The sequence below is a fragment of the Salvelinus sp. IW2-2015 genome, linkage group LG20 (genome assembly GCF_002910315.2).
Source record: "Salvelinus sp. IW2-2015 linkage group LG20, ASM291031v2, whole genome shotgun sequence".
Taxonomy (NCBI): domain Eukaryota; kingdom Metazoa; phylum Chordata; class Actinopteri; order Salmoniformes; family Salmonidae; genus Salvelinus; species Salvelinus sp. IW2-2015.
The window spans coordinates 6,452,811-6,467,774 of record NC_036860.1 but is presented as its reverse complement, the minus strand read 5'-3'; the positions used below and the strand labels follow the sequence as shown (position 1 = coordinate 6,467,774).

General features: G+C 42.2%; 1 protein-coding gene across 1 annotated transcript in view; it reads right to left on the bottom strand.

Moving 5' to 3' along the window:
• LOC111982108 (complement C1q-like protein 3) overlaps positions 1–13,834 on the bottom strand; it is a 51,824-nt gene extending 37,990 nt beyond the window's left edge. The window contains exon 1 of the mRNA XM_024013679.2: positions 13,595–13,834. Within this exon, the coding sequence (XP_023869447.1) occupies positions 13,595–13,681 (87 nt within the window). The 5' untranslated portion in view covers positions 13,682–13,834. The remainder of the gene's footprint in view (positions 1–13,594) is intronic.
• Between the last annotated feature and the right edge of the window lie 1,130 nt (positions 13,835–14,964).

The following is a 14,964-nucleotide window of genomic DNA, read 5'->3' as shown; positions in this document are numbered from 1 at the left end:
TTCTGCCGTTCGGTCTCGCTAATGCTCCAGCTGTCTTTCAGGCATTAGTTAATGATGTACTGAGAGACATGCTGAACATTTTTGTTTTCGTTTACCTTGACGATATCCTGATTTTTTCACCGTCACTCGAGATTCATGTTCAGCACGTTCGACGTGTACTCCAGCGCCTTTTAGAGAATTGTCTCTACGTGAGGCTGAGAAGTGCGCCTTTCATGTCTCCTCTGTCACATTTCTCGGTTCTGTTATTTCCCGCTGAAGGCATTCAGATGGATCCCGCTAAGGTCCAGGCTGTCAGCGATTGGCCCGTTCCTAAGTCACGTGTCGAGTTGCAGCGCTTTCTCGGTTTCGCTAATTTCTATCGGCGTTTCATTCGTAATTTCGGTCAAGTGGCTGCCCCTCTCACAGCTCTGACTTCTGTCAAGACTTGCTTTAAGTGGTCCGGTTCCGCCCAGGGAGCTTTTGATCTCCTCAAGAAGCGTTTTACATCCGCCCCTATCCTTGTTACTCCTGACGTCACTAAACAATTCATTGTCGAGGTTGACGCTTCAGAGGTGGGCGTGGGAGCCATTCTGTCTCAGCGCTTCCAGTCTGACGATAAGGTCCATCCTTGCGCTTACTTTTCTCATCGCCTGTCGCCATCGGAACGCAACTATGATGTGGGTAACCGCGAACTGCTCGCCATCGCTTAGCCATAGGCGAATGGCGACAGTGGTTGGAGGGGGCGACCGTCCCTTTTGTCGTTTGGACTGACCATAAGAACCTTGAGTACATCCGTTCGGCCAAACGACTTAATGCACGTCAAGCTCGTTGGGCGTTGTTTTTCGCTCGTTTCGAGTTCGTGATTTCCTATCGTCCGGGAAATAAGAACACCAAGCCTGATGCCTTATCCCGTCTCTTTAGTTCTTCTGTGGCTTCTACCGACCCCGAGGGGATTCTCCCTGAAGGCGTGTTGTCGGGTTGACTGTCTGGGGAATTGAGAGACAGGTAAAGCAAGCACTCACTCCACTGCGTCGCCGCGCGCTTGTCCTAGTAACCTTCTGTTCGTTCCTGTCTCTACTGCGTCTGGCTGTTCTTCAGTGGGCTCACTCTGCCAAGTTAGTGGCCACCCCGGCGTTCGGGGTACGCTTGCTTCTATTCGCCAGCGGTTTTGGTGGCCTACTCAGGAGCGGGACACGCGCCGTTTCGTGCTGCTTGTTCGGACTGCGCGCAGACTAAGTCAGGTAACTCTCCTCCTGCCGGTCGTCTCAGACCGCTTCCCATTCCTTCTCGACCATGGTCTCACATCGCTTAGACTTTAGTACCGGTCTGCCTTCGTCTGCGGGGAGGACTGTGAGAGCGCGCAATAAACGTAGGATTAGGAGTCCTAGGTATTGTCGCGGTCAGAGAGTGTGGCTTTCCACTCGTAACCTTCCCCTTACGACAGCTTCTCGCAAGTTGACTCCGCGGTTCATTGGTCCGTTCCGTGTCTCTCAGGTCGTCAATCCTGTCGCTGTGCGACTGCTTCTTCCGCGACATCTTCGTCGCGTCCACCCTGTCTTCCATGTCTCTTGTGTCAAGCCTTTTCTTCGCGCCCCGTTCGTCTTCCCTCCCCCCCCCCCGTCCTTGTCGAGGGCGCTCCTATTTACAAGGTACGGAAGATCATGGACATGCGTCCTGGGGACGTGGTCACCAGTACTTAGTGGATTTGGAGGGTTACGGTCCTGAGGAGAGGAGTTGGGTTCCATCTCGGGACGTGCTGGACCGTTCGTTGATTGATGATTTCCTTCGTTGCCGCCAGGGTTCCTCCTCGAGTGCGCCAGGAGGCGCTCGGTGAGTGGGGGGGGTACTGTCATGTTTTGTCATTGATTATCATGTCTTGTCCCTGTGCTTCCTCTGCTGGTCTTATTAGGTTCTTTCTCTTCTCTCTCTCTCTCCTCCTCCCTCTCTCCCTCTCCCGCTCTCTCTCTCTCTATCGTTCCGTTCCTGCTCCCAGCTGTTTCTCATTCTCCTAACGCTCATTTACTCTTTCACACCTGTCCCCATTTTGCCCTTGATTAGAGTCCCTATTTCTCCCTCTGTTTTCCGCTCCTGTCCTTGTCGGATTCTTGTTTGATGTTAGCTGTTCTGTGTCCTTGTTCCGCCCTGTCGTGTTCTTTGCCTTCTTCAGATGCTGCGTGTGAGCAGGTGTCTATGTCAGCTACGGCCAGTGCCTTCCCGAAGCGACCTGCAGTCTGTGGTCGCGTCTCCAGTCGTTCCTCTCTATTGACGAGAGGATTTCAGTTTCCTGTTTTGGATTTACCATTGATTATTTCCAGGAGAATCATTATTTGTTTAATACTGGAATAAAGACTGCTGGTTACTATTACGTCGCTTTTGGGTCCTCATTCACCAGCATAACAGGTAAAATAAAAAAATATATAAATGACAAATTGCCATTAATAGCCAAATGTGTCATTACACTTTTTGGTGTTTTGCGTAACAGATGTCTCTTTTGAAGTGATTACTTGACAATCAGATGAAAACATCTTGATTTGGGTTGGGTAGCTGATATTCAGAGCTTAAATAGCCAAATTGATTAGTCACAGGAAGCAGGACCAATAAAGCCAATGCAACAGCCTGTTTTACAAACAATGGGCCTACACTACCACATGGATGGGCATTCATGAAATTCCATTGTGGGTCGACATGGTAGGCTCCGCCACAGTAAGCACAGACCAGCGATGACGTTGGTTTTTAGTCTGATCCGGACTAAATCTGAACCAATCATAGACGTCTATGTTTGGTTTAGATTTGGTCCGGCCAGGACCAGCCCTGAATGGTTAAACAATAAGGACACAATACAGAGGATGTTTAAGAAAATATATTGAAAATTGTATTCCAAAACAGTCACACTGTTGTAATAGTGTAATGTGTAACTTTAGACACATTATGCTGAGTAAAATAAAAACATGTATTCTGAAGATGTTTCTTGGCAGTGACTTTTCTACCAAAACCTGCCATAATTTCACTTCAAACGCGAAACAGGCGAAGGTAAAGCACTGCCTTCGCCCAATCCTGGTATGTTCATCTGTGATCAAAACACAAACTCCAAAACGACTCCTTATCCTATGCATTATGTTGTTGTTGCGACAGATTCTTCGGGTTTACGCGCAGAATCTGGCCACGAGAGATTAAGAGCAGTCTATACAACTGCTTACGAGGTAAGGAAACACATACCTGAATAGATTATTTCACTGAACTATCCCATGACGTTTAAAGAGTTACTACGTTTAAAGACCCAGTAAAGGTGCTACCGAACAAAGCCACGTGCGAAAATAGTCTGTGGTTAAAAGACTGAAGCACTGGAAGCATGTCCATCTTTTTGTGAGAAATAACACTGGTCACTCAAAACATTTATAAAGTATTTATAAAGTATAAACAGCCCACACTTTAGATGAGGCCATGCAAAAAGACAACTAAGTAAATGGTTTATAAGGACCTATATTCAACATCGGATGAATGGAATAATGATTCATAAATGATTTACTAATCCATTATAAATGCTTTATTACATAGAGTTATTATAAGGTTCTACCAAAGCATCTTTGTAAAAGTGCCTTCAGCAGGGATTTAAAAAGAGGCACTGAAACTGCAGGCCTGGCCCCCTGTGGCAGACCGTTCCAAAGTGTAGTGGCCATAATGGCAAATGCCCGGCAAATGTGGGATAGTGGCAGGGAAAATGTAATTGGATTGTGAGTTGGGGTAAAGTATGGGAATTAGGCTTTGAGGGGAATGGCAGCTGACCAAGAGATTTGATAACAGCCATGAAAGGCATTGTAGACCTGGTACAGTGAAGCATCTTGTGAAGGTGATGGCTTGATTTGTCTGCCTGTGACATGATACAACACTTCCCTTCCCACAACACATTTCAGTGAAGGAAACCATTCTGAACATGGGAGAGGGAAAGGAAATACACCCAAGGTGTTGATCAATACTCCACTCTTTGAGCAGACAATATCCCCAGTTTAGCCTGGTTTATACCTGGCACTATCATGCATCATGTGTCTTGATCTTGTCCACATTCTTATTGTGACCACATCTTCAGAAATGTTTCTACACATGGTATTAAAGTGTGTCTGTTATCCGTCCACTGTGACTGCATTGTGAACAGATTTCCTGGTATCACCCTGTATGCAAATTATTTGTAAGATATTCTTTCTAAATAATATTTATGTTATCTGAAGTAAAATAAAAAGCGACCAAAACAGACTGCGAAATTGCTAAATTACATTGAATTTCCATATTATGTAGAACGGACATTTGTCTCTTAATTTTTTTCTTCCAGTATTCACAGCCCTTGACTTTTTCCACATTTTGTGGTGTTAAAGCCTGAATTAAAAATGTATTAAATTGAGATTCTGTGGCATTGGCCTACATACATAATATCAAAGTGGAATTATGTTTTTAGAAAAAAAAATCTAATTAATAAAAAATGGAAAGCTGAAATGTCTTGAGTCAATAAGTGTTCAACCCCTTTGTCATGGCAAACCTAAATAAGTGCAGTAGTAAAACTATGCTTAACAAGTCACACAAAAGGTTGCATGGACTCACTCTGTGTGCCATAAAAGTGTTTAACATCATTTTTTAATGACTACCTCATCTCTTTATCCCACACATACAATTATCTGTAAGGTCCCTCAGTCAAACACAGATTCAACCACAAAGACCAGGGAGGTTTTCCAATGCATCGCAAAGAAGGGCACCTATTGGTAGATATGTCAAAATAAAAAAGCAGACATTGAATATCCCTTTGAACATGGTGAAGTTATTAATTACACTTTGGATGGTGTATCAATGCACCCAGTCACTACAAAGATACAGGCGACCTTCCTAACTCAGTTGTTGGAGAGGGGGGAAACCGCTCAGGAATTTCACCATGAGCCCAATGGCGACATTAAAACAGTTACAGAGTTTAATGGCTGTGATAGGAGAAAACTGAGGATGGATCAAAAACATTGTAGTTACTCCACAATACTAACCTAAATGACAGAGGGAAAATAATATTCCAAAACATGCATCCTGTTTGCAATAAGGCACTAAAGTAAAACTGCAAAAAATTTCCTGAATAGAAAGTGTTATGTTTGGGGCAAATCCAACACAACACTTCACTGAGTACCACTTCATATTTTCAAGCATGGTGGTGACTGCATCATGTTATGAGTATGCTTGTCATTGGCAAGGACTAGGGAGTCTTTTAGGATAATTTTTTTTATGGAATAGAGTTAAGCACAGGCAAAATCCTAGAGGAAAGCCTGCTTCAGTCTACTTTCCAACAGACACTGGGAGACAAATTCACCTTTCAATGGGCAATAACCTAAAAACACAAGGTCAAATATACACCGGAGACTTGCTTACCAAGACAACATTGATTGTTCTTGAGTTGCCTAGTTACAGTTTTGACTTAAATCGGCTTGACCATCTATGGCAAGACTTGAAAATGGCTATCTAGCAATGATCAACAACCAACTTAACAGAGCTTGAAGAATTTAAAAAAGAATAATGTCCAAATATTGTACAATCCAGGTGTGCAACGCACTTGGAGACTTGCCCAGAAAGACTCACAGCTGTAAAAGCTGCCAAAAATGGGTTTCCAACATGCATTGAATCAGGAGTGTGAATACTTATGTAAATTAGATATTTCTGTATTTAATTGTCAATACATTTGCAAAAATGTCATATAATTATATTTGTCACATGAATAATTGCTGAAGGCACTGTACACACTAAAAAGCCAATTTACCATAATTTGATTTTAGTATCATTTGTTTTTAGAATGGGCGGCACACCAACATTTTATATTTACTTAATTTTATTGACAAAAAGTGAATCATCCATTTATTCTGAGAGACAATGACCAAAAATATGGCTTAGTTTTCTTTATTTACCTACCCCACAGCCAGCATTAGCATCGCTGCAAGTGAAACAATGGGAGTGGTAGGGCCAATGGCAGGATGCTTTAAAATGCATGACAAAATCTTCAGTCACTTCAAACCAAACGTTATAGCAACCTAAATGCCATAACAAGTTTCACACATAGAATATGTAAGAGATCATCCACGAGGGGCTGTGCATTCTCTGGAAAATAATGGAACACATAAAGCCCTGAGTTGATTATCCCTTATATACAATTGCTATAATTTAACACATTTGCCACTAGAAATGTGTTAATTTGCCAGGAGAAATATGTTCAACATCCACGGAAGTAGCTAGTAAGTTTACTAGAAAGCTACAGTGGTTGCCGTGTCGACCAAACAGTCTTCCTAGCTTAGCTAACCAAACCATCAGTCCAATTCAACAATGCCAATAATGTTTTCAATTCAACTTTAGCTTTCAAAAGCAGCTCAAACGTAGAACATCAAATAATGAACTGTAGCTATTAAATTCTACTGTGCAAATATACCGTGTGTTATAGGGAAATAATGCATACTCTAGAATGCCCTTCACGCCAATCAGAAAGTATTCAACAATGCTATGGTGTAATTAAGCAATAAGGTGTTGTGGTATGTGGCCAATATACCACAGCTAAGGGCTGTTATTAGGCACTACGAAACGCGGAGTGCATGCCAAGATACAGCCCTTAGCCGTGGTATATTGGCCATATACCACAAACACCTGAGGTGCCTTATTGCTATTATAAACTGACAATCAGCATTCAGGGCTCGAACCACCCAGTTTATAATGAAGGATGTTATAGCAATTCTGGTATTTATTTCTTAAAAGTCTGAGCCGTTCTAAGCTGACATATGGAATTGTGTTAAGATGATCATATTATGTATCATTTAGCTATTTGATTTGGAATTTTAGGACCCCTTTAGGTATAAAAAAGTATTCAGACCCCTTCACTTTTCCCACATTTTGTTACATTACAACCTTATTCTAAAATAGATTAAATTGTTCCCCCCCGCATCAATCTACACACAATACTGTCACGTTCCTGACCTATTTTATGTTATTTTTGTATATTTTAGAGGGTCAGGGCGTGAGTTGGGGTGGGCATTATATGTTTTGTGTTTCATTGTTTAGGTCACTTGTAATTAGCCTTATATGGTTCTCAATCAGAGACAGGTGTTTGACGTTTTCCTCTGATTGAGAACCATATATAGGTTGGCTGTTCACACTGTTTGTTTGTGGGTGATTGTCTCCTGTGTCAGTGTCTGTCTATGTTGCACCATACGGGACTGTTTCGGTTTGTTTGTACGTTCGTTAATTTATGTAGTCATTTCCCTGTTTGTGCGTTCTTCATGTTTCATGTAAGTTCTTACGTCCAGGTCTGTCTACATTCGTTTTTGTTATTTTGTTAGTTAATCCAAGTTAGTTCGTTTTTTCGTCTTCGTCTGTTTTTGGTTTAAATAAATATCATGTCTTATTCCAACGCTGCGTCTTGGTTCAATCCATGCTCCTCCTCTTCGGATGAAGAGGAGGAAAGCCGTTACACAATACCCCATAATGACAAAGCGAAAACAGTTTTTTTTTAATGTTTTCAAATTTATTTAAAAAAACAACTTAAATATCACATTTACATAAGTATTCAGACCCTTTACTCAGTACATTGTTGAAGCACCTTTGGCAGCAATTACAGCCTCAAGTCTTCTTGGGTATGACACTACAAGCTTGGCACACCTGTATTTGGGGAGTTTCTCCCATACTTTTCTGCAGATCCTCCCAAGCTCTGTCAGGTTGGATGAGGAGCGTCGCTGCACAGCTATTTTCAGGTCTCTCCAGAGATGTTCGATCAGGTTCAAGTCCGGGATTTGTCTGGGCCACTCAAGGACATTCAGAGACTTGTCCCGAAGCCACTCCTGTGTTGTCTTGGTTGTGTGCTTAGGGTCGTTGTCCTGTTGGAAGGTAAACCTTCACCCCAGTCTGAGGTCCTGAACACTCTGGAGCAGGTTTTCATCAAGGATCTCTCTGTACTTTGCTCCATTCATCTTTCTCTTGATCCTGACTAGTCTCCCAGTCCCTGCCGCTGAAAAACATCCCCACAGCATATTGCTGCCACCACCATGCTTCACTGTAGGGATAGTGCAACGTTTCCTCTCGACATGACACTTGGCATTCAGGCCAAAGAGTTCAATCTTGGTTTCATCAGACCAGAGAATCTTGTTTCTGAGAGTCCTTTTGGTCTGAGAGTCCTTTGGGTGCCTTTTGGCAAACTCTAAGCGGGCTGTTTTACTGAGGAGTGACTTCCGTCTGGCCACTCTACCATAAAGGCTTGATTGGTGAAGTTCTGCAGAGTTGGTTGTCCTTCTGGAAGGTTCTCCCATCTCCACAGAGGAACTCTGGAGCTCTGTCAAAATGACCATTGGGTTCTTGGTCATCTCCCTGACCAAGGCCCTTCTCTCCCGATGGTTCCGTTTGTCAGGGCAGCCAGCTCTTGGAAGAGTCTTGGTTGTTCCAAACGTCTTCCATTTAAGAACGACAGAGGCCACTGTGTTTTTGGGGACCTTCAATGTTGCAGAAACGTTTTGCTACCCTTCCCCAGATCTGTTTCTCGACACAATCCTGTCTCGGACCTCTATGGACAATTCCTTCGACCTCATGGTTTGGTTTATGCTCTAACATGCACTGTCAACTGTGGGAACTTATATGGACAGGTGTGTGCCTTTCCAAATCATGTTCAATCAATTTATCATCAAGTTGTAGAAACATCTCAAGGATGGTCGATGGAAATAGGATGAACCTAAGCTCAATTTCGAGTCTCTTAGCAAAGGGTCTGAATACTTATGTAAATAAGTTAATGTATTTTAGTTTAAATACATTTTCAAAAATGTCTAAAAACCCTTTTTCGCTTTGTCATTATGAGGTATTGTGCACAGATTGATGATACAAAAAAAATCTATTTTAAAATAAGGCTGTAACGTAACAAAATGTGGAAAAAGGGAAGGGGTCTGAATACTTTCCGAATGCACTGTATGTATATTTTATTAAATTTGGAGTTTGACCTTTACTACTAGTAAAGTAGTCCTGCCCAGAGAAGCGCAATGAATAACACATTCATAAATGACAAAAAATATTTTTTAAATGAAATATAAGAAACAAGGTTTAGAAGTATTTGTCCTTTATCTAGAAGACATAAGAAATACATGTTTTTTGTGTTTTTTTAACACGTCTTTAACCCCTTTTTTGGGTAGGCACAAAACTACCTTCATACTTCTGTTTTGTTTTTTCCAGTACCGGTTATCTTCAGATGAGTCCGTGTTCGTGAGAGTCTCCCCTTTCCATAGAGTGGTCATAATAGTTTCTAGGTCAGACCGTTCAGAAGCTACAGATGTTTCGTGAGAAGACCAATTTTTGGGATGTCTCATGGTCTGACAAACATCACTCTCGCTCTGCCACCTGTCACCGCAGATGCGGAAGGAAGTGCGACATCGGCGGATGCGGTGGATTGAGACGCATCCAATGCAAAAACTTAAACTGAAGGATTTTGATGGGGATTTTTTTATTATGCCACGTAGATTCAAGCACCGGTGCGTCAATCGATTTTTCGAAGAATACACACCAATACAGCACTATATGTACATTTAGAGGGTAGATGGTTTCTGTACTACATTTCTACCAAGTAATTATACCCCTGACAGACTTTTATGAGCTGTTTTGACTGCAACTAAGCATATATGTAAGGTCATTTTTATTTTGTACATGGTCATACCTAGTTATAGCCAGTTATAACCATAGGCGAGTATATAAGGTGCTTCATTTCTGTATGTGATCTGTCTATCTGGTCAAAATCACTTCAACAGATATGTATAACTTAATATTATATCTCCAGAGAAACCTGGAGTCAAATAAATAGAAAAGTACAATCTTAGGCGAGTACATGGGGAGTCAAAATCACTAATGCAGGTCCTCCTCCACCCTCTGGTGGTATGGATAACTTCTGTCTCCTGAGAAAGGTCCTATCTACAGTTTTACATTACTATGGAATAACTGTAGGTGTTTTTAGCAGGGGTCAAAATGACCCCAAAGGACTTCAATTTTTTTAAAGTCTATGTTGATACAGAAACACTATAAACTATAAAAAATAAAGAGAGTTGCACACTCCATATTTAAACTCCCAGTAATTACCCATTACATTTCTGGGAGTTTAAATATGGAGTGTGCGAGTTTATAATTTATTTGCCGTTAGTCAGCACCTCCACACAAAATAATGTTTGTGGGTGTGCGCCAGCTCATGTTTTTATGATACAGAAACACTAAACAATGATTTAGATTTATTATAAAGAAGTTGATTGAAAAAGTAATGAACATTTTCAAGAATTGAATGAACCACCTTTGGACCCCAGTCGGTAGAATGAAGTCAGTAGTGCCACCTGTCAATGTCACGGCCGTCGTTGAAGGAAGTGGACCAAGGTGCAGCGTGGTGAGCGTACATATTCCTTTTTATTTGAATGACGCTGACAAAAACAATAAACAATACAAAAACGACCGTGAAGCTTAAAGGCTATAGTGCCACAAACAAAGATAACTACACACAACGAAAGGAGGGAAAAGGGCTACCGAAGTATGGTTCCCAATCAGAGACAACGATAGACAGCTGTCCCTGATTGAGAACCATACCCGGCCAAAACATAGAAACACAAAATCATAGAAAACAAAACATAGAATGCCCACCCCAAATCACACCCTGACCAAACCAAATAGAGACAAAAAAAGGCTCTCTAAGGTCAGGGCGTGACAGTCAATGATTTTAGAGGATGGGATAGTGACGATTTAAACGGTTTCACTGTCCAAATCTGTCTACACTTGTAAGATATACAGATACAATGTGTGCCTGACTACCTCTGGAGGTGGCCAGGAAGATCCGATCACGGTGCATCTTTTAATCGTTTACACCTTTCTGAAAATGTGGGCACAACCAGAATGTGGACAAGCGTCGGACAAAGGATCCATGTTAGAACCAGATATAAATGGGGCTTTTTTTGTCTTTGTTGTGTAGTATCCATTGACTGAAATGTCTTTCAAGGTTTTTGGTTTAAAAAAACGATATTATTTTGTTGAGTTTTTGAGTGCTCTCAAAAACCTATTTGTACTGACAAAATATATAAATAAATGGGACAACTTTTGAGTTGAGTCTGTTTTCCTCTCTTTTATGTGACCCAAGGGAGAAATCCCAGAGTGGTTCCCATCATCCATGCGTTGGAGACAGGGGCCTGTCAAAGCCTCAGCACGAGCGCAGCTAGGGTGCACTGTGACCTGGCTTCGCTCACAGCATCGCTAGAGTGTTTTTGGAAGAACCATGGAGGATTTGTGGTCTGGTGTGAAGTGGTGTTTCTCTAGAGACAGGATGGATGGATGGTAGAAGAGGAGGGGAAAAGGCTACCTCCATCCATTCAGCTCACCGAACCTTTGTCATTTATCACCTTTTTAACATGTACTGTAGCTTGGTGTTCCCTTGTGAATATGAATTGAATTGAGAAAACACCATAAAGACATGAATATACAGTAAGCTTATGTTTTAGCTCATGGCCCACGGGGTTATTACTGTATTTTAGAAGTAGGTTCATTTTGTCAGGGCTGTCTCAACTAAAATAGTTAAGTCCAGCAAACCATAGATTTCTTACCATAGATGTTAGACCTGTAGATTTCTTTACTTGAATGTTGAGAACGACTTATTAGGCTGACAGGCATATTGCTGTGTAAGTCCAAGTTTAAGTCCAAGTTTACTTCCAGACTTCAGATCTCCAACAGTCTGAGCTGAGCACTCAAGTGCCCTCCACTGTCCTTAAGTACCTTAACAGCATGAATCTAAAATTAGTCCGAAATATTCAACAGCATGAAGTGCTTCGTGGCAATGTAAATATTGATATCAGTGAAGTATTATATAATGCGTGGCTCCTTATTACTGTTCAGCAGTAAGCTCATAAGTACACAAAAGGACGAGGACACTCACAGGGGAAATAGATGCGTAATGACTACATACAGTTTGGCCTGAGGAGCTGAGGGAGGAAGTAGGGGGAAGACTTTGAGATAATTGTATGCACTGAAAAAGCACATCTCCAGCTAGAAAACGCTCAGCTAATATCAGAGCAAAACACACCGATAAACACGCACAAAGGCACACGCCACGGTAACACACAGACACAATAACAACACTTAAACTAGCACACACACACTCACTCAAAGAATTATACACATCTTGGATTGCCTATACATAGTATATTCATATCATTATAGTGTTTTTGAAGAGCAGTTCCTCAGTAGGCTGTGAGGCAGACGTACCATGTCACCTAGAGTGAGCCTTAGCCTCCTCTCTCACGCAGTGTTGCACCTTGGGACTCTGGCCCAGCCAATCACCAAAGACTACCCAGCCGGAGAAGGGAGAACCCACAAGCTTTGTCTCCTTAAGTATTTATGGTAATGAAGTGGTCTAGATTAATCATGAGCAATGTGGAAAGAATTCTGATGAACTTGGAGTGCTTGGCTGTGAGTCACACTCATCATCAGCGATCTGAGTTCCACTCCAGGCATAGACGTCTCCTCTCTCAATTATACATCATCTAGCTGTCAGGGAGGAGTGTATGCTACAGAACATCATTAATATGGATCTGAGAGGAGGGAAAAGACACAGCTTGATATAATGAGAGGTGCTCTGATTACTATCACAGTCACTATGTCCTATAACACTGGTACAGCAAGCAGAGGCACGTTTATTATTTATACTTATAGGACTATGTAATATGTTGATGTATATGCTTGATCATACAGTAGTAGTGGCAAGTGTATGGTGCTGATACTCAGAACTCCATTAACTGGGATACTCAGTAAACATTAAGTTCTGATTCTCAGAACACTTTTAACTACTTATCCCTTACTGTCTGTCCTGAACTGCTATCCCATTCCTTTAATCTTTAGCACACTTAAACAACTTTGAACTTGAAGAGGAAGTGTGTTGTGGTGGATCAATAATCTGCAATGTAATGGTGGCCTCAGTACTTCGTCTAAGGCCTTTTACTGCACACTTGGCTTATTATTGTACTGTCTGAATCAGTCCAATCTGACTGTACATTTCTCCTGCTTAGTCATCTAAGAGAGCGAGAGCGAGAGAGAGAGAGAGAGAGAGAGCGAGGAGAGAGCGAGGAGAGAGGAGAAGAGAGAGAGAGGAGAGAGAGCAGAGAGAGGAGAGAGAGAGAGAGAGAGAGAGAAGGAGAGAGAGAGTCAGATTTGAGTGAGCGATAGAGACAAATGGAGCAACTGAAAGCACTGTGTCGCTCCCTCCCTCACCCTGTCTCCCCCTGTGCCCTCCCTCCCTTACAGCAGCACAGTTAATTTAAATTCTGCAGAGGAACAACCAATAAATCACCTGCATTCTGACTAATGGTTCCTGCACTGAGGGGAAAACTCTCTCTCTTTTCTCTCTCACTCCTGTACCTGGAGACACTTCACACTGCAAAGAAATTAGGGTAGTGCTATTAGCTAAACGTACACTACTTGTGCACACACACACACACCACACACACACACACACACACACACACACACACACACACACACACACACACACACACACACACACAAACACACACACAAACACACGTTATGGCATAAACATTCACACTCTCACAAAAACACGACGTACCGTAATATCCACTGACAGGCTGCAGTTGTAAGAGTCGCAGAAACACAACTCCCCTGCCAGGTTTGCACTTCCTCCAGAGGCAAACATCCCCAAAGTGATGGTCCATAATTATCTTCTTCAACTCCCACTCAGTTTTCACCGTTGACGTCTGAGACACAGAACTTAACCTTGAACCGTATGCAGAAGCACAGCAATGGTGTTATCCCACAAATAAACTGCAGCTGTGAGCTTCATCTTTAAAAAACCTGAACCTTCTCACCTCAAATCAAGGTCCACTGTTGTTATCACCAGCATGATAACATTTACTAACTATAGGCATTGACTGCAGGGATATTAGGTTAGTAAAAATACTGGAAATCAGCAGTTTGGAGGGAATAGTAGAAAACAAATGCACTCATTAAACTGGGACTAAAATGACTGTGACTAAAACTAAACTAAAAGAGTTTTAGTCAACTGATAATAACTAAAACTAACAAGGAAGAAATGACCAAAATGTGACTAAAACCTTATTGAAAATAGCTGCCAAAATGAACGCTGTATTGTACAGAACCACATAGTTTTACTTACGCATTTTGATAAAAAAATATTTTTTTCGTTCTAATTGCTCTCCTGTGAAGTCGTGACTTGCGACACCCTGAATCGTGTCACATATAATAGCATATTATAACATACTGTAAGAAACAACCACACCTCTTTTCTTATTCGATTTTAGGATGCTTGTGAAAATGCTCAAATGTTTCTCTCACGTGGCCACAACTCAACAGCGCACGCCACTAAGCAAATATGTATTTGATTGAAACAAACACACTTAGCTACATTTCTTTTACACCATCTGCTGTAACATTAGCTCACAGTCGTGGGGGTTCTAGCTTGTATGGTTCCCTGGGTCGAACCCCCCTTGGTTGGCATGCAGATGCTGCATGGACATAATTACAGATTGACAGTGAGAATGTGAAGGAGGGTGGCAACAAAAATGTGTGCGTTAGGTACGGCATAGAAACACATGTGCGGAACATGACACGGATCTTTCCAGCGGGATCAAGGAGGCGGGACAGGGGCGGAACTGGGCGGTTACCTACGGATCCGCAGCCTCGGCCTATTGTAAAGGAGGTGGCCTAGGGACAGACAAACTGTATGCCCTTACTGGCACCAGAAGGCTTGTTCCTTTGCTCTCTGCTGTTCTTGTTTTGTGCCGTGAGGCCCAGCACTGAGGGATGAGAGTTGGCACCTCTGCCCCCTCTGCTTCTTCCCGGCCTCTCGTGACCTGTCACTATCAGTTTGTTAATATTCTACTGAGTCCGCTATGCTAGAAAACATGCATACTCTCATTACACTCTCTTTCTCTCACTGACTCTGTCTCTCCACACACG